We start from the raw sequence: 21,322 nt of genomic DNA on the forward strand, positions 1-21,322 counted from the left end.
ATCTCTAGGTCTTTTTCGTTCTCTACAGAAAAGGGCATACGGTAAAAACCGAACTACGTAACAGAGTGAAGAGAGTAAGAAAATGGGTCATTAAATAAACCTAATCGTCTTTCCTCTTGGGGATAGTCTATGGGTTTATGAGAAGTTGTGGGCACAACCCCAGGGCGGATTTGACAGACAGATATATTTTTTTTTTCATGCAGATTTAGCAATATTGTGATGTGCTTATGTCTCAAAAATAGAAGACAGGGTAATTAATTCCTAATAGAAAAGTATATGGCCTGGACTCTAGAAATCCGAGTAACCATAGGAACGAAAGACTTTCTTCTAAGAAAATAAGAAGGGACTGAATTTTAGAATGATTGAAGTTAACTAAACTTTCTTTGGCTCATCACAGAAATACACTGAGATTAGCAGTAAAGGAATTTGTATCCCAGAAACTGTAGATCTTTGTGTAGTGCAGGGTTTTTCAAACTGGAAGACAGAATGTAATGTGCTATACAAATCCAACTCTGCCTTTGTAACTTTGTGCTGGGAACAGAACTCACTAACTCCAGTCGACATGTTTGAAATGAGAGAAGGGGTTATGTTGAGGTGTTGTTTGACTGGCTACTTTGCAACCAGGAAGCAGCAAGCAATTTTCTTAACTGCAAAAATTGTCTTCCTCATCCTCCTTTCTTATAATTTTTCATAAGACAAAGAAATAGCTGAAAAAAAAGAAAAAATTAATAATTAAAATAAACTAAAAAGAGGAACGCAATAAAACAAAAGAAATTTCTGCTTCCTGATTGCCACGAGGATGCGGGCCATATATCGATATGTCACTTCCTAATTTTTGATTTCAGAGTGACTACAGTGGTCTCGGACGGTTTTTAAATTCTATGCAGCCGTACCAACTGATGGTGTTACTAACAGAAAATCCTAAATGGGAAGCATTCAGGAAGTAATTGTAGAAGCTACTAAGCTTTTTGTACCAACTAAAAAATTACTGTTCAAGGCTTAGAGTTAATTGGATGTCAGATGAACTAATGAGAATCATCACAGAAAAGAAAAACGCATGGGCTGCATATAAATTATCAGGTGATACACATGGCTACGATAGATATAAGCTATTCTGCAATAAAGTCACAAATTATGAAAAAACTTTTTGACAAAGGATGCAATGAAAAACAGCAAGGACATCCTTTACTTGAAATTTACTAAAAAAATTCATGAGGACTTTACTTATGTAGATATTAGGAGGAAGGGGTTGAATCAAATTGGCCTACTTCATATCAAAGAATTAACTGTTGATGATCCTGCTCAGGTTGCTAACAAACTGAATAGGTATTTTGCATTTAAATTTACTCATAGGAATTCTTTGTTACAGGATTCTGGAAGTTTTATCAAATTCTAACAGGGAGGTAAACGATTTTGTGATAACTGAGAGGAAAGTCGAAGAGAAATTTCCAAGCAGAAGGGAAGACACCTTTTTGAATAAGAAAAATTTTAAAAAATAAATGTAACTCCATTTAATTTATTTTTAATACCTACCCCCTGATTACGTCCCGTATCACGCCATGTCGCCATATTTGTTTACATCAGTCGGTAAAAGATCGCTTCTTAGTTTCACAGTAAACAGTATGGAAGGATAATAGCAGGGTTATTATTTTTTCCAAAATATGTGGTCAAAACTAGGGTGCGTCTTGTATTCCCGTGCGTCTTATAAGCCGGAAAATACGACAAGTAATGTACTTAAATGCAAATTAACATAACTGAAATTGTTTATTCTATGTACCAAATAGGAGTGATATCAAGTTAAAACATGTGCATGAATAGTGATCCAGTTCTTTTCTGTAAATATATGTATAAATAAATTGTATATAACGTTAGATTGAAATTTGTCTTTGTCATTCTGAATATCCAGCCAAATCCGGTAAGAAGAGGAATACTCAATATAGAAACTCCATAGAGCCTGAATCTCTTCTGTGAGGTACACAAGTCAGATGCAAAAGTGGGATATTAGAAAGGGTCAAATAATAATAAAGGTATACAGAATAGTACATAAAACATACAAAAGGGTATAAAATAATAACAAACCCCCCACAACACTAGCTGATCCCGACTCCTCCTAGAGAGTTATCAATAGGGTCGATCCGGTGGACCATCTAGCGGCCGACCTGCAAGCACCTGTTTAGAGCCGTACCGTACCCTTGAAAGACATCAATCATACTGCGTGATGGGGGGTGGGGGAAGGGTTGCCAGAGCTTTGCTCTGCAGACTGACACCACGTCAAGCTTCCAATAAGAAAACTGGTGGTATCACACTGGTTGATGCTCCCATCAACCAGTCTATTTGCATTGTAAGCATTTGAGGTGTAATAATACATTATTGAAAACAGTTTTTACAGTAGTGCATAACATTGATTGTTCAGCCCGCCATTTTCTTTCTTTAATTATCGTTAGCCTACTTTTACAAAAGCGAAAAGTATACTTGAGATCACAATGTCTGTAAGAGGGGATCCCACGGTATTCGGAGAAATTTGTAGATGTATTTCAATGTGCCATCTTAAATAAGATGGTTGTTATTCAGATTCTATTGTAGTACATAAAAATACACACAAATTCCTCACAGGTAAGAAACGCCGGAGATTTAACAAGTGTGACCTGCTTAGAATCTTTCTCTGTTTACAATCTAATGCAACAAAAATTTCGGGATTCGCCCATGGTTATGTTTGGGGAATCCTGAAATACTGATGGAATATTTATATTTTTACTTCAGTCTTGAAATTAAAAGACAGAAATAGAAAATGGGCTTATTGATTAAATTTTGAATTAATACTTAATTTTGAGTAGCAGAGTAATTTTAGTAACATCTCGGTCTAAATTGTGTACTGTACTTCATTTCTAAAAGGTATGCGAAGCTTTATTTTTAATTTAGCTCTTCGCATAATTTGAATGCCAGTCGATCTCTTGTTACTTGATGATGACTTTTCTCTTTAATTTCGTTTACAGGCTGTGGCTATAGCTGGTATCATATCAATAGCACAAGGTGCCTACTGTGGTTATGATTGGGGAAAGTACAGCTTCTATAATTTTGTGGTAATCTCCTCATTAATCTTAGTAATACTGTACCTCGTAGTGTTCCTCTTACAATTGTATCAGTACTGTCTACGTGTGAACATGCCTCTCACGGTAAGTAAAATGATTTTTCAGTTTAAAAAGATTACTGTATTTATTTGTTAAATATTCTAATAATAACACCAACCTCATTCAACCTGATTAATTTACCCATTTGGAACCCTTTTGGGATGCATAAAAATTTTTACACTATACGTGGGTGGGGTATTGGTAAATTTATACCAAATGCATGACAGATGGAATTCTGATTATTCAACCTAATTTAGGAAGGATATGAAACAATCACACCTAGTTGAGTTCCGCTCTTATCCAGCGTATTTCGAAAATTCAATAGATTGTTCGGAAAACAGAGTATTAAGAACAAAGGTACATAAGTACTTGACCATCTCATTAAACCAATATTTTATTTAGTAATTCGACAGTTTTGTCACACGTATTGATTTTCTTTTTTAAACCTCTTTTGTGCTGGTCACACGAATCCCTTTTCTGCCATCATCGCTTCATTCTATATACCCTCGTATCTTTTTTTTTTCTTCCCCTCCATATTCTCGAAAGCATGGTGAAACGTTTTGCTCTACTCTTCACTCACTGCGCCAAGGTTCTGTGCAGAAGATTAACACTAGTATGAAGGTGGCTGTGCAGAAGACGAACCTTCATGCTAGTGTTGCAGTACACATTTTTGAAACTAGTCAGTTGTTTAGTCTTATCGTAGCCCTTGAATTCATAAATGTCTACAATACAATTTCACACAACATTCTAGAATACTAACGAAGTCGCCACTGCTTTCCAAGGTATGGAAATCGTGAAATTATAATTTTGCAACAGCTCTCTGATTTGTGATGGGTGAAAAACATCAGCGAGGCATTCAACACTTTTTTTCAGTAACAGTTTAAAATAACCTCCTCTTTATCTATGGCCTTGACAAACTGTTTCATTGGTCCAGCTTTATATGTATCTGTGGTATAAGCACTTTGTTTGAGAGAGAGAGAGAGACTCGTGGTGCTTTTTGGACACTTCTTCCTAATCCCGTGACCCGCTTTAGTCCTGCTATTCCATTCGTGCAGAAAGCAAGGAAATTTGTGACAAACTCCTGACTGTTGTGAATAATGTTGTATGGTTAGCGTCTTTAAATTACCAATATCTACTCATGATCGCAACATTTCACCTTTTCTAATAGAAATTTCCGACTGCGGTAAGTCTCCTTTAAGTGCAAGAATTAGGTGACCATAATTGAGGATAACATTTTTCTAGTGTGCAGCAGAAATCACAATCTTGTCATGCAGCTGTCAATAGGAAATATCCATTCAGATGGATCGTGCATAACGCCCAATGCATTGATTGAGCTATCTAACACTAGGAATGAATTTTTTCTCTGTGTACCTATACCAAGCGGATGGTGCGAACAGATTCATTTCGCTCAATCTGGAATCTTAAAAGCTGTGCTGAATTCATCTGCTATATTAAATCGTTCCCTTCGGCTTGTGTAAACGTTGGCGTTTTCTTTGACGCGGCATCAACTTCACCTTAAAAGTCACTATACCTTGAGAATACTTCCAGTCTGTGCTGGAAGTATCCAAATTCCGAAGTATAGATGACATTGGTATATTTTTACTGAGGTACTTTACTGAGGTGGAATAGGGCTAATTGTTGCTAACTGATTTGGATATGTTTTGCTCTTGAAGCTGCATCTGGGAATATTGCAGATTCAAAAATAGCGGTCTGATATCTCTGTGATCAAAAAATAGAAGTCTCGGGTTCACACCGAAGATTCATCAAATGAATAAGATTTTAATTTTCCGTAATTGTCTCACATTTTCAACATACTGATAACAGAATGATGTGGGAGGGGGGGTCCACGATTTGTATTGGTCACTAATTCTAACACCAAAATAAGCAAAACACACTGACTTTTAAGTCAGGTAACACTTTCTTGATCAAATAATCGTTTCTGATTTCGTAGAATAAAATTTCCTCAAGGTGTAGGCAGAAGGAATCATCTGAATTATGAATTCCGACCACGCGGCATATCTTAAAAAAACAAAACCTGTTATAAGAGCGCATTGATAAATTTAACAAACACCTACAACAGTTCTTTCATTACAATATACTGTATTATAAATTAATTTATAGTATACTGTATATCAGCTGGATGCACTATGGCAAATATAATCTGATGGTTTTTGATAATTTGAAATGTTTTTTTTTCAGTTAGTCGGTGATAAAATGTAGGTTATTAGGGAACGTTCTTCATTACTATTTTTCAAAATAGTAATGAAGAACGAATTTTTCGAATAATGCCAGTAAAAACGTTTTTACTGGCATTATTCCAAAAATTTTGTAACGAAAAATCGTCATGCGAAAAGGGTTACGGAAGTTACGTCACCTTTCGGCTTCCACCAGAAGCGAATTATTGTAACTTGTATTGTTGTAATCATACTTGTATGATGGCAACAATAATTTATCTTCTACTGAACCAAATTTAATGAAATTTTGCACGGAGCTTCATCTTAGCTGTATACTAGAGAAAAAACTTTCAAACCTTTTGAAAATTGCAGTAGTTTTTCCAGGATAGAGGAAAATATGTGATCAAGGAAATTTTCTCACTTAATAAACGGGATAATGTGGACGTATAGCATAGGGTTGGAAAGCAAAGGAATTTAGAAACTGAAATAATAAGGTTTTATTTATTTAATCAGGCAAAAAAACAGTTACATCCGCCCCTTGATGTACCACAACTATAAAAATTAATACATATCAATATTGGGTAAAATAAAATATACAGAGATCAAGCCAATAATTAATTACAGAAGTTAAGACATTCGGTTCGACATAATACTCTTAATACATTCAGCGTGTGTCCAAGAAGAGTGCGGGGATGCAGGCTGTCAGGAACAGGAGAATGAGCGCATATCATCCTCCAACACAGCCACGTAAAGCGATGGTGACATGAAAGATCTAAAATTGCAGGACTAGGTATCAGCTAAAACTTTTGATCTGTATGCTTTGTCAACGCAAATCGTCTCGGGGTTGATATTTAGGAGGAGTTCAATCGTGTTTGTTGGGAACATATGGATGAGCGAGCTGATTTGGTTGAGGGCAGGTCTGATAAAAGATGTTTGCCGGTTAATTCTGCTGTTCTTCGTGGGCAGGATGATAAGGTTATCGATGATAGGAGCATTCAGTCTACCGGAAATGAGCTTGGAAAGGGTAACTATGTTGCGAGTGGTGATGATGATGAATTGCTTCCAAGGGGTCATTCCATGCAGCGAGTGTGGTATACCCCTAGCGAGTGTAGTAAGGGGAAGTCCTATTGAGGGAGCGAATAAGCCAATACTCAATCCCCAAGAACTACCGCAGATAGGTTGGAGGGGCAGAGGACCAGATTTCCAATGTGTAGAGCGCCACCTCTACCACACAGGTTCCGGCAAACCTTGTTATTAGCTTATTGCCGTAACCAACCAGTTCCTGTCGAGCAGACCAAAGGGCTGCGAAGAATTTGTTTTTTGCTTTCTTGAAGTGCTCAAGAAAAGACTGGTTCGAATCTCAAACCAAACCTAGTTTCTTGTGAGAGTCGACAAGTTTAATTTGATGTCCATTTATAGAGATGTGCATTGGATTTATTCTTCTCCTCTTTGTAAACGGCATTTAGACCAAGATCGATGTATTGAAGAAATGTGCTTATCTGAGAGATTTGTTTTGTTGCAACTCTTTGAACAGACCGCTTGCTCCGGCTGATCCGAACGAATGAAGAGCTTCAGATCGTCGGCGTACGATATCATGTTTTGGAAATTTGCTAGCAGAGATTACAAAGCCGCTGCAAACAGCGCTGCTGACAAAACGCCACCCTGTGGAACCCCTCTGAAGGGGTTCCACAGGGTGGCGTTTATTGACTTGTTTGGTTTCGACAGGTGCCCTAAAATAAATGGAGTTCTACATGTTTTGGTATCCATTAACAATATTCATGCTTAAATTTGACTTAAGTTTTTCTCATAAAAATTAGTTTTTTTTTCAGCCTAACCCTACTCTCAATGCCTTAACTGAGAATTCAGAATCCGTACCCTTTTACAGTCTCAGACAAAATACCACTCTTCTAACTTACAACGAATTTGACTCGCAATATCATAAAAATTCACTACGTCATATAGGTTTAAATATTTTCCGACTTTGTGAAGTCTCTGATATGAAGGACTACTGGTAATCTTTAGAATTTGCTAAGAAAAAAACTTTTTCCTCTGCAAATGAAAAAGTAATAGCTTGATCATAAGTCAAATATGCATTCTTGTCCTCAATTAGGAGCTTTAGAGGAAACTGCAATAGATTTATTAGCGGCAGCCTTTTCCGATCGTTTGGAAAGACCAAGTTCAAATTTTCCTTTTCAAGATGAGCTGAGTTGGCTTATTCTAGGTAGAAATATTGGTCTTTCTACGATATATATTTTTTTATTTATTTTTTTTTAAATCCGAAAAAAACCCTCCTTAGAACACCATAAATTACTTTATCAGTGGTTCAAAATAAATTTAAGACTGGTAAGATTTTAAAAAATCAGGGCCTGACCTGATTGTTTTTAACTTGAGCAGAATGATGTCAAAGGCACTGATGTGTCTGCTTGGAAAATTTTTAATGTTTCGGTTGTAGATATATTTTTGTTGAAAACATTAGTTATTAACAACAATGCTATATGGAGAATGGGAGTGCATTTATGGTAATTCATTTATTAAATAAATGATTACCATTATAAATGAAGAGGAACATAATTAACTGAAACACTTCAGGTATCTGGATTTTCAATTTTTAAAACATAACGTGATCTGTGAGCTTATTTTGGAGTATAAAACGGAAGTTTGCCGAATATTTTTAATTTTTTAACAAATCATGCATTAGAGGTCGGCTCCATTTACATTGTACGAACTTGCAATACAAAGACTATTTTTATAAAAATACAATAACAGAAAAGAAACATTATAACCGAAAAAGGATTTCATATATAGAAAAAGAACCTCGGTAGACAAAGGATTCTACAGTAGAACCTGGAATAAAACATTAGTGGATTTAATGGTCCAAATTCCACTATGTTTGAAGATAATTTCATAAGTTGCTCTTTATAGCATTTTTCAAAGCTGAATTATAATTTATCCATATTTATATTAAAGACTCCTTTTTCTGCAGTCTCAAAAGTTCATGAATGTTATTTACTCATATTCGAAACGCATATTCGAAAACCAATGCTGTATGAAAGATTTCAATAAAGTTGTAGAAGAGGACTTAACTATTAATAAAACCACTAGTTTTATAAACCCCCCTTGATTATACAGGGTATTCTGATAATGGTAGGTAAAATTTTGCAAAGGGTTCAGCACACCATAGCAATGAAAGGTTCATGTATGCAAACGCGTAGCTTTGAGCAACTGCTCCTCTTTAGTATTGTGCCATGATGAGCACAAAGCCTTTGGCTTGAGGTCACTTGCATATCTGAACTTTCTTTAAATGGCTTTTTTCTGGTGTGTTGATTCCAGCTACAAATGTGGCCTACAATTATCAGAATGTCTTGTATAATTGATGTTGTTGTGGGGGTTTTGTGGCGCATAATCTGCTTTGGCTATAATGCGCCTATAATTGATGTGGCGAATGAAGTCCGGTCCGCGTGAATTTTATTTTTCTATCTGTATGGCTTTCACTAAAAAGGCAAGACTTTATGGTTAAGAACCCTAGTTTAACTGGACGAGTTTTATTATTAGCTGTTTTTCATAACATAACGCACCCCAGGGACTCATACTCACCAGATACACGTCTGGTGAGTATGGGCTTGGCACATCCAGGGTCCTGAGCTAAATATCATCATTCTTCAACACTGCTGAAATATGATACTGTATCTGTAAAAGTACCAGTAAGTTATGTCTACTATACCGTACGTATGGGTGTGGTTTTCTCATCAATAAAATATGCTTTCAAAACGATACCCCCCCCTTTGAACAAAAGATTTTTAATACAATTTTAACAATGTATTTGTAATTTTATTTATTTTAAAGTCGATATTTAAGTAAAATAAAATAGTAATTAATACTTTTATGTATTAGAAAAATTCAGCAGATTTTTTTTTTTTAAACAAATTACAATTATTTTCAGATGGTTTGGAGATCTTTGAACTGAAGCATGATTAGGCTTTGTTGCATATCTTGAAAATGAAAAGCTTCGAATTAGTTTAAAAAATGCTGAAACTACAGATGCCCGTGGAAACGTGTAGAAAAGACATGGAGCATAAACTTAACATTTGTGTTTATGGAAAGTGGATGGAAGCCATTTATTAATTTCATTGTTAAAAAAAAAAACCAAAGTTCTCCACTGGGTTGATAGTGCAGAGTTAAAAAATAACTCCAGCATATAAAACTTGATATTTGCTCGTGGTTCAATTCACCTTCTGACAAGTTTAATGCCAAAACAACTCATTCCGATGAATCCCGCACATCTGCTCTTCTGACCTCCACAAACCAACTGAGAATGCTCGAGTCAGTTCTGTGACTTTCAAAACCTGGTGACTTGCTACTTTAACTAACTTTTCTCTTCATTTGAAGTAATTCACCGTCAAAGTCAGGTTGTTGTTATTTGGTTTTTAGGAGCATTAGCAATTAAGACCATATTGCTCCGGGGATAATTGTATACTCGATGATAATTCTTGATTTTGAAAATTTTAAGAAGAAACTTAAGTTTGGAGTCTGAAGAAACCCCAAAAACTTGATTGAATTAACAAGAGGAGCTAATACTGACATGATTACTTTAGGTAGTTGTTATTTGTGCAAATGGAATGTATTTTCGCTTTAAGAGGATTGCCAGAAGATTAGATATAATCTTAAAAACAAACCTGTATTGATAAGCAGTGCACTCTCAGAAACGCGATCAGTATCTACACCATTAAACTTTGCAAAACTGAACACATCAATCATATTTTTTAATATATTTAGATGAATGCTTTGAAATAACAATAATACAATTTTTTTTTTAAATGTAAGAAACCTTACAAAACTATTTTTGCTTCTTTTTTAGACTTTATATCTAAACTATATCTGATTAATTTCTTTTCTAGCTGCTGATTAACGACATAATTTACACTGTAATGTACTTCATTGCAACTATCTTAATCTTCCTGTCAATTGGTTCTTGCAATTTCCGAATGGGGGCCCGAGTAGCAGCAGCGGTAAGTACTTTAATTCTGTGGTATGATAATTACAGTATTCATTCCCAGAATGCTATAATTAACTTTTGAAGACATTAAGAAACATGTAGTGCATTTGAGCAACTGCATTTGATATTTTATTTTTATCACATTCAGCTAAAGAAATCTCAAGAAAAACCAATTTCTTCTTTTCTTTTTATTACTCTGAGATCAGTATAACGTTTTAGAAATTCATAGAATTATCTCAAAGGTTAATTGTAAAAATAAAATCACTTAAACATTTATGTCTAGAAGGATAAATCATTTTGTTAGACTAAACCTAAGAATCAAAAGTGTGAGTTAAAAATTCCTTTATTACTTCCTTCTGTAATGGCAGTAATCTATCACATATCACCATCGTAATGACTGAAAATTCGAAATTTCTTGTTGAGAATCTCATACAAAAGGTGGTAATTATTCCAGAAATCAGCACACATTTTAACACTTTAGCTTCAAGGAAAATAAAATTTAAAACCTCCTGACCATACACATATACATTGAGTTAGCTTTGCATTAGCAACCCCCACCCCCCATGTGTAGAAATGGACTGGTCTGTGACACTGGTGAAAGACACTGGTCTGTGACACTGGACAAAGATGAAAGTCCAAAACAGCTGATATAAGATTGCAGTTCGCACACGTGACGATCGATCAATTTTTGAGCATCTGCGAGGAAGAATCGGTCTGATTTCGAACGTGGCATGATTATGGGGCCAAGACATGTAGGTGCAAATATTTCGACAACTAACATGGATAAGTACTCCAAAAGAGAAAAAACAGCCAAAGATCACACATGGAACGGCCAAGCGTGGTCAATGCTCGTGGTAAGCGTGGTGTCTCATCACGCAACACAGCAGCGACGCAGCACAGTGGCTCAGCTAACCACCCAGTTCAACGTAGAAGCCCACGTGGATAGCACAGTTGGTAGGATCGCCGTCCTCCCTACTTCGCTCTCGACTCTTTTCGAACTCTTTTCCATCCGATGTAGGATGGAAAAGAGCCGAGTTTGGATCCCGGATCCCGTCGATGACGGGAGGAATTTTTATGGGCCTTTTTCACAACGCGGCTGTGTTACTCGGTCTCAGGAGAGGGTAACATGGTTTTTCTTCCGCAAACTCGGGTTTTTCGCCCAACAAACAGATAATCGACCTCAAAATACAGGCAATTTACAGAGTATACACGGAGCAATATGGCCTTAGTTGCCGATGCTCCTAAAACCAAATCAACAACAACGTAGAAATTGCTAGACAAATATGCATATGGATTATGCACCTGACATTAGTTCGTCTAGGTTTTAGCAATCGACGGCTGTCACGGGTACGCATACCATTGCCGGACATAAGAAACTGTTCCTTGCATGGGCAAATCAGCAACACTGGACCACCGACACGTTGTAATCTGTTACCTGGTCTGATGAATCCCGTTTCCAACTATATCATGCTGATAGGCGTATTAGCATTTGAAGAAGGCAACATGAGGCCACTGCACCTGAATGCACTATTGGTGTTCGGCAGGCTGGAAACGGTGGTATTATAGTTGGGGATACTTTTCGTGGCTTACCTCGGCCCGCTGATAACCATTAATCAACGGCTCAATGGGAAGGCAAAGGTACTTGGGGGTCCAGATGCGAAAGGAATTAAGGGTTCTTGTTTATTTATGTTGAGACTTTGATGGCTCCTTCGATTGGACCCCCTAGATTAGGGGCACTGGTGCAGTGCATCCAATGTATTCCCCATTTGCACGGCCCTGACTCTGCAGTCTATAAGACAACCTGCGACCTTTGATCTGTTATGGTGGTGTAGTCTGTTTGTGCGCTTACGTGCTGCTGATTGTCCTCATCCTCTTTATAACCTTCTAAGTTATTTTGAAAATCGTACAGTTTTTATTTTTTCTAACTCACTCCGTCTCCCGCTCTGTCACTAGGGGCTGCTCCCAGGGCTCTCTTGTACCACTCGTCCGGAACATCGTTCTTGAAAGTACTGCCAATTTAGTCATCTCAGATCTCTCTCAATGGTCCACCATAAATAAATTATTCATATCCTCCACGAAAACTAAAATGATGCTGGTTAAGGGTTCGCTTAATATTTCACGGCCACCTGTTGTAAAACTTCAAAACAAATCACTGTCCATGGTTTCCTCTCTAAAATTTCTTGGTCTGATCATTGATAGTAAACTTATACGTTTACTAAACACTTGGAACATCTCTCAGAGAAAGTAAAAAAAAAAAAAAAATCTACCTTCTCACTTCTGCGTCTTTCTAAACAGGGGTGTTAATTCTCGCTCTCTACCGTTATATTACAAAGCTGTGTTTCTACCATTTGTTCCATGCCATTGAACGTCAAATGCTTTTAGTAATGTTCAGGGCCTGTAGGACTGTATCTACTGTGACGATCAGTTTTCGAGAATTCCTTCTGGACCTCTTCAACCTATGTAGAACAACTTGGTTATGGTCTTGCCTTTTCTCTTTCAAGAATTATTTTCAAAAAACGCACCATTATCGTAATAAGTGCATTTTTTGTTAGTATATTTGATTATGTTATGAATCATCATTACTTGCGATTGTTATTACCTGCCCTGCACTAAACATACCTATAAATATCTGCTTTCTTATATATAAATATCCTATTATACTATTCTAGTCTAGGAAGACCATTCTGATTGCAGGACATTTCGTAACTACGAAATGTAGAAATATTTTAGCCTATAAAGTTGATCATCAGTTTGACCGAACTAAATTTCAAACGTTTGTGCAGAACAGTGAGCACACGGAAAGGGTTAACGCACTTTCGGGGGCAACAATCTAAAAAACGACAAGGTAGCATTACCTTAGACTAACATTACGCCCCAAAACTACGATTGCCCTTCCTAAACTTTTGTGAGATTGGGAGGAAGGAGTAGTCGGGGTATTTAGATGCTTCAAATGGTATAGACTACTTCCGTTGGTTGTAGTACATGAAATTATCGATGCTGCGTATGCTCTTCTGTATGCTTTACAGCGTGGAAAGTTTATGGAAGTGGCCTTTGCACTTTCCAACATGACAAGACTCCAATGCAGACAGCAATGACGGGAAACGCGTGGTTTTGAAGAGAATAGTATCGGGACATTGCGGTGCCAGGAGAGAGCTCAACCGAACTGAATCTTTGGAATGAACTGAAATAGAGAATGAAAGCTAGGCCAAGACCGCCCTCTTCGTAAGTGGAGCTCACGAATGCTGGAGAAATGGAGCACAATACCACTAGCGGTTTTACCAGAAATTAGTAGAAATTTTTTTTTCCACGATGCATTGCACGAAGAAGACTAGCATGCTATTTAATTTCTTTGAATAAATACTTGTTATATCACTGTTTGGAGGATAGTGTAGAAGAAAGTTGCCATTCACGGTAACTCCCACTCACAGTAAGACCGTGGTTTTTTCCTATTCCATTCGTGTCATCTCCCTATCATTGAAGGATTGTGCAACAGGATAGTTATATTTAACTTGCCTCGCTTATATATGGTAAAACTATTAATCATATTGAGCTGAAATTTGGAACTGACTATATAAAACCTATGTGGACACGAAAGATATCAGTAATTTTGGGTTGTGGCCTATCTGCATGGAAGTTATTGTCCCAGCACCATGGTGCTGGTCACGAGCATAAACCTTCTCGAAAAAGCAGGCTTCCCCTTAGTAGAAAACGTATGTAAGCGTATGTACTTAGTAGTAAACGCAATTAGTAAGCTTAGTGGTAAAAATGGACATACTAGCATGTTGAGAATGGAAGGGGAATTTCTTGTACAAATGTATGTGGAGACGATAGTCGCCATATCTGATAACTGTGACTGTTCACTCGGCCTTTGAATTGGAAAATGCTCTCTTCTGTCTACAAATTTCTTCCTAGATCACATCGTCCACCTTCATCCAATCCAGCATTTTGAGATCATAGTGGCGTAGTATTTAGGGTCAGACGCCACCGGTGGTTTTCCATATCTGCGCCGTATGTACTCTGTGATGAAATGCAGAACTACTTCAAAAGTCAGGATAAAGTGTAGTGTCTGGTTTATGTAGTATTGTATTTCGTTCTATTGTTGTCTCTGGCTGCTTGGTCGCAGGGTCCCCTAGTGGGACCCTGTGTTTGCCCGCCACCACCGCTGGGATATGAGCCAGCCAAGTGGAGGAGTCAAAGTAGGGAGGAGGATGAGGGAAGAAGGCACCTTCCAGAGGAAAGAGGTGGGAAGGGAGAAGTTAGGAATCACCCCTGGTTTGGGAGCCGAAGACCAAGGAAGACAGCTTGCAGAACAAGGGACGTCTGCAAAGGTGAGTGCCAGATTGGCAACCCAGATGTCAGCTGCACCTGACCAAACCGAGGGTATACAGGTGCAAGGTAACCTTGATAAGTCGACAGATACCGCGCCCTGAAGAGGATGCCTGCACAGTTCTCATTTCCGGTTTACGAGAAAGGTGATTTTGAGATGCTTAGATAGTTGTGGTACCCCTGAGGTGGGGCGGTGTTGCCTGTATTGCAGTTGTCTTTTTTTTTTTTGTCCTTTCAGTTTCTAGGGGTGAGATGCTTTCTCTGTGCGTGAAGACTGCAAATGTGGACAGTTCTTTGTAGTGCTGCTCATCTATAACGAAAAAAATGTTTCATCTCCACGTGGGCCGGATTGGAGGTTTGCCACATGATGCGTCTGAATGGATGATAAATTTCACACGGCATAGCACATGCTCCCATTTGTTTCTGGTTTAAAGATCCGTGTCCCGTGAGAAGACACCTGGTATAGAGACGTAGTGAAAATGAACCGGGTGACTGCGGGAAGGTGATGATGATTTCGGGAATGATTTCTTTGTAACCAACCCTTTAGGGGTGGTATTCCAGTCGTCTTGCCAAATTTGAATGAGGTAGGTATACGTTCTTATTGGTTGGGTCCAGTGTGAAGTTGAGTATTGTTGCTGGAAAAGATTTCCTGAAGCATTGACAAAACCCCTTGGCAATGGCTTCGAGGTGGAGTGGCATGAGCCCCAACCAGTGCTGACGGTGCAGCAAGTTCGAGTGATGGCAAGTAGAGTGTGCCGCTGGATGGAATCAAGCTTCCTTTGTAGATCAATGTGCCATTAAAAGCCAGCTGGATTCCTCAAACTTCATTTTGTGCATTTCATTTTTAGCCGATCAAAAACAGAAGCCAATAAAAAAAAACCTTAGCAGTACTTGAAACAGTTTATATTTTCAAGCCAAGTATTACACTGTCATACGAGTTAGTGCATTAGCATCAGGGCCGGCTCTAGGCTTAGGTTGAGGAAGCACCGGCCTAGGGGCGCAATAGCTTTGGGGCGCCAACATTGTAAAAAAAAAAAGTAATAGTATTAAAGAGTACCAGAGAGCCGAAGCGTTGGTGGTATTTATTCTTTATTAACAAAAACAACAAGCGGCCCCTAGCCAGAAACTGGCAAATCCGCTGTCCCCCAAAAGCCGTATTGCAAGAGGCGTCGTTTTTGGTTTGCCTATTTGATTTTTTGTACCAGGCGCTGTATTGCATGGGGCTCCGTTTTGATCAAAAATTTTATTTTTGGGGCGCCTATTTTACTTTTCGTACCAAACTCGTTTTATCACGCTACAGCTGTGAACCAGTCTAGGGCATTCAATAAACGAGAAAAATTAAATAACCGGTTAATCAATTAATTACTTAACTAAGCAGTTAACTGGATTAATAGGTCTTTGAAAACTAATTTATACATGCCTATTAAACAGGAGGTACTGCTAACGCTTTGCCCTGTATAATAGTCTGCGAACTGGATCGAATATCTTCCTTACCAAACCTATTCTTTGCTATCCGCATTTTCCTAACGTTGCCCGTTTGGGTGGCTAGCGCGGAAAGGAGTTTTTTTTCGAAACTGAAATTTATTAAAACTCATTTTGAGAACAACTATGAGTCAGGAAAGATTAGACGGTTTAACAATATTATCCATTGAGCAAGATATTTTAAAAGAACTTGATATGGAAGAATTGATAACAAATTTTGCGACAGTAAAAGCCAGAAAAGTTTTTAATTTAGTTTAAAAAAATTGTTTTTTTACTACGATTTTCAATAATTATTCTTATACTTTATAGACACAGCTTATATACTTTATTGAAGAAGGTTTTTTACTTTGTTTTTGCAAAATTATTACATTTTATTATCATATACACCTATTTTTATAAGTATAATTTATTGTTGTTATATACCTGTTTGTAAATTTAATTTTATGTAAGTTTTTTTTTTTTTTAAATATGTTCTATTACGGACATGCCCCTCCTTTTAAAATTTATAAAGATTAAAAATGATCAGGCGCTGAAAACCAAACTGGCCTAGGGGTATCAATCACAATTTCTATTTAGAGTTTTTTTTTTTTTATTTTCTTTTTTAATTTGTCCATCACGTTTTGCAGAAATCATATATTAACTGCTATTGATTCCCAACCACTAGATTAAATCTCATTAGTCAAATCCAAAGAATAACTTTTAAAAAATGAGATATAACTGAGCTGTCTTGAAATTGTGTGTATCACACAAAATAATTCCACCCTTATTTTGGCTATGTTATTGTAGTTATATGAAGAATTCTATCATACGTTTTCTTTTAAAAGCTTTTTTGTTGTTGTCCTGAATATACAAAACAAACACTATCATGACCCTACAATTTCTGCATCCCTAAATTAAGAATTCATATCCATGGTCAAACTTCTCAAAAAAATCGAACATATCATTCCCTTTGTTTTGTTTTTTTTCTTCCATTACTCTCTAGAAACATCCTGATAGTAAATAGTTGTTGTTAGGTCCATATCTGTATCTAAGTGGCGCTGTGCCTAATGACCCATAACCACTTCTAAAGTATGCAGTTACTTCAGAATTACGTCAGTGCCATCTTTCATAAAAACTCAACTGTGTTAGCGTTCTATTTACAACTTTCTCGTTTTATATTTTAGGTTTTCGGCATTTTGGGGTTCTTGCTGCTGGCTGCATCAGCTTACCTAGACTACCGTTGGTTCCGAGGTTCGTACGAAGGCCCGATACCAGTAAACAAAGCAGAACCAGCCTGAAGAGAAAAAGAAAGAAAACTGAGTTAAAATGCACGTTCACTTCACTGCCAATATTTCACTCACGTGTTTGTTATGATCGCTATTTTTTTCTTAAAATTATTTGGTTGTTATACGAAGATTACAGCATCTAAAGCATGTTAGCAATACGTTGAAAGTTTATGCACGTTTAACTTGTTGTACATATTTCGTGCTACTTAATGTTTGTGAGCTATGATGTCAATTTGAATAAATTCTCTCATTTGTTTTTTATATATACACACGCATACCTTGTGTTATACTTTGGTCAGAATTAACCTTGGCAATTGTTATTTTATTTTTTGAATATTGTTAATATTCGGTTAAAAAACCGTATATGGCTAGACTTATTAACTTGCTTCGATCAAGCAATTTTTATTGTTAAATTCTTTAAATTCTAAGACAGAAATCACAGTGAACAAGTTGGGTTCTTATTGTGTATGAAATTTTATAAGAGATGTATATGTTTCAGTTTACTTAAATAACTTGATTAAAAGGACCGGCTTTTGATCCTTCAGTTTATACAAGCATTGCCATTTCGAAATATTTCCAAAAATATCCTGTGACTGTTACTTCCTGTCTTTAAGACGCATGTACAGCCAAAATAAAATAAATATTCATTTAATGAAATTAAATAAACATCAATTTTGATGTTGGTGTCAAACTTTACTATTGAGAGAGAGAGGGGGGGGGAGGGCGGTGGTATTCGATATTATTTTCAATTACGCCAGTCAACAACGAAATTCCATTTCACCCATCCATTCGCTCTAAAAGTTTGTCCAGTTCTTCCTTGAATTTGTTTAAGATATTAACTTCCACGACAGATGGAAGTTAGTTCCAGAAATCAACCACTCGCCGGTTAAAGGCAAATTTCCGCGCATCTATTCTGCGACTGGCTTTCCTCAATTTGAATTTATGCCCCCTCAGGTGCGTAATCTGAACAAGAGGAAGAATTCCTTCAGCATTGAGCTGATGCCCAGACGCTGCAATCTGAAGAAATTAAGCCTTTCTTGGTAGGAGCACCTCTTTGTTCCCCTCACCAATCTGGTTGCACTTCTGTACTCGTTCCAGAAACTCTACATCCTTCCTAAAATGAGGTCTCCAGACCTGTACGCAGTATTCCAAAAAAAAAAAAAAAAGTCCTGTTACATTGTCGAACTACCTGTTACTCTATAAACCTGGTCCTTAGAAGAGGAAAACACAGATGACCCAATGGAAACAGTCCACACGAGCTATGAATACCCAGACCCGAAGAAGCCTCATTTTTTAACTCAAAATGAATTAAACGATTTTGTGCTTGATTTAAATATAAGGCATAGCTTTTGGGATATGGACTGAAGGAATTGAATTTATTTGCATTTTTTAGACGACAAAAAGCTTTATTTGCATTTTTTAGACGACAAAAAAAAACTATTATATTAGGCCACCCGAATATTTAAACTCATCTGCCGTGCATTGTGCATTATATCTGTAAATTTCGTCTGTTCTATGGTCGATTTGCCTGTTTTGCTGGACAAAAATCCCCCAGTTTCTGGGGGGGGGGGGAGGAACCTTGCTATCTACGCCTGAGACCGACTAAACCAGCCACGGAGTGAAAAAAGCGCATTAAAGTTCCCCGCGTCATCGATGGGATTCGAATCCGGGCCTTTTCCACCCAGTGTGGGGGGAGGATGATGATAACACTGTGCTCCCCACGCAGACAGCCATAACTACCAATGAAAAATACTATCTGGCATTCTCAGTCGATTTTGCTGGAGCCTTTGATATGCTCTGGTTGCCGAGTATCCTCCGACGCCTCCGCCAAGCTCAAATACCGGGAAATTTGTACAGCTGCATTAAGAAGTACCTTACCAACAGGGAAATCTGCATAACCATAACCTACAGTAGCATCGCACGTCCTATTCATAGAGGATGTCCACAGGGCTCTATCTTGGGTCCCTTCCTGTGGAACGTCGTCCTGGATGAACTCCTCACGATGAACTTAGGCGATGTCACTGCTTATGCTTTCGCCGACGATCTTATCCTCACGCTAACTGCAAACTCCAGAGCATCCCTCGAGGCCAAGGCAAACTATACCCTAAGAATACTCCAGGATCGGGACACTCTCCACAAGTTGCAGCTCTCTCCTGCTAAAACCAAATCGATTCTACTCAAGGGAACCCTACAGACCACCCGACCACCACAGATCAAGCTAGCAGGACGAACAGTCCCTTTGGTCACGGAACTCAAATACTTAAGAATTATGTTAGACAGTAAACTGTCCTTTTATCCACACCTAGCATATCTACATACAAAAATCCGTAGCTACACGGCCATGATCGCACGTGTGAGTAGGATCAACTGGGAGCTAAAAAGACGCACCCTCTCTCTTCGCTATAAGTCTGTGTTCCTGCCCATAATTACTTACGGTGCTGGAGCATGGTTTACCAGTGTCACCACTGTTAGAAACATATGGAAACTTGGAACCATACAGCGCTGCATGTTACTCATGATGACAAGGGCCTGCCGCACAGTCAGCACTCCTGCTCTTCAAGTTTTGGCTGGGGTCCTGCCTTTGGACCTGGAGGTGATCCGCCGTGGAATACACTATCGCCTATCAAGAGGAGTTCCGGCCACTGTTCTTAACCACACGATCAATCTCACAAACGAGATTCGTATGGAAAAGCTAATCCTCTTCTCTATACTCACTCAAACTTGGCAGCAGAGATGGACAGACACAAGCAAAGGACCAATCACGAAGAAATTTATTCCCCAGGTCGCTACAGTTTTCCTCAAAGCTCCCTTTTGGTTCTCTCCTGGTCTCCATGCTACATATCTTATTACCGAGCATGGATCTATCAAACAGAAGCTGAACCTGATGGGTATTGAGCAGGACCCCTACTGCTCCTGTGGCCAGGAAGGACTGGGATCATATGGTGTTTATACGTGTCCTCACTACGAAGACTTAAGATGCCGTTTAATTTCCAAAATACATGATCTCCCACGAGACAGAGAATATCTGTACATCACTCAGCAGGAATATTACCTAGCTTTTACCAAGTTTGCCCAGAACCTGTTTGCTGTAAGAAGATCACATCTTACACATTCAACTGCCTTCTGACTTTCATCTTATCCTTCATCTCTAAAGGACACTCGCTTCCCTCTGTAAGTGGACAAGAACAGGACTGGATCGGTACTCCCTAACTAAAAACAACCTTCATGGACATGGCACCCACGGTCTTGCCGCAATTCAACCAGACATGACTCCCTGCTAACCCTCATGTAGGATTTGCTAACCCAGCATTTTTTTTTATTTATTATTTTTTTAAATTATTTATTTATTTTTTATCTTTTTTTTTTTACTTGGCCTCTGTCTAGGAAGCTCAGGCGACCCCGGCGGAGACCAGCCAGAGAATTATGTGCAGCCTGACTACCTCCTAGTGGTGTGTGCGAGCAACGTAGGGTCCCACCAGGGGCCCTGCGGCCAAATGCCAGGACACACAACAGAACCTAACGTAATATGTCATACACAACACACAAAACTTTTCTAGCATTTACAGTAGTACTGTATTTCTTCACAGCGTACATGCGACGTAGATGTGGGAAATCACAGATGGCGCCTGACCCTAACACTACGCAGTCTGATAAATCCTTCCTTTTACCTATCACGCTCAGAATTTTACTATATACTGAACCACTGACACCTTATCTATGCTACGTAGGTCGACTAACTCCGCTCTCTCGTACCTCACGTGGTCAACGGGTCACATTCAGTTTTCATAGGGGTGGTCATAATTCAGTGATCACTCTGGTGTATATTCGCTTTATTGCCGAAACAGAGAAAAAAAAAGGAAAGGATAACTATGTACGTACAATCAAGGTTGTCCTGCCAATTTGTTAATTCCCCTCGCTCGATAGGAATTTCGGCTAAGGGTCAGTTAAAATAAT

The 21,322-nt window shown here is 38.1% G+C and overlaps 1 protein-coding gene across 1 annotated transcript in view; it reads left to right on the top strand.

Moving 5' to 3' along the window:
* Nucleotides 1-18,040, top strand: part of LOC150089876 (CKLF-like MARVEL transmembrane domain-containing protein 4) — a 31,715-nt gene extending 13,675 nt beyond the window's left edge. Inside the window, exons 2-4 of the mRNA XM_090368875.1 lie at nt 2,994-3,173; nt 10,198-10,308; nt 17,267-18,040. Coding sequence (XP_090225001.1) covers nt 2,994-3,173; nt 10,198-10,308; nt 17,267-17,380 — 405 coding nt within the window. The 3' untranslated portion in view covers nt 17,381-18,040. The remainder of the gene's footprint in view (nt 1-2,993; nt 3,174-10,197; nt 10,309-17,266) is intronic.
* Nucleotides 18,041-21,322: the final 3,282 nt, after the last annotated feature.

Source organism: Mastigoproctus giganteus, chromosome 2 (assembly GCF_048544385.1).
Source record: "Mastigoproctus giganteus isolate SK-2022 chromosome 2, ASM4854438v1, whole genome shotgun sequence".
Classification (NCBI taxonomy): Eukaryota; Metazoa; Arthropoda; class Arachnida; order Uropygi; family Thelyphonidae; genus Mastigoproctus; species Mastigoproctus giganteus.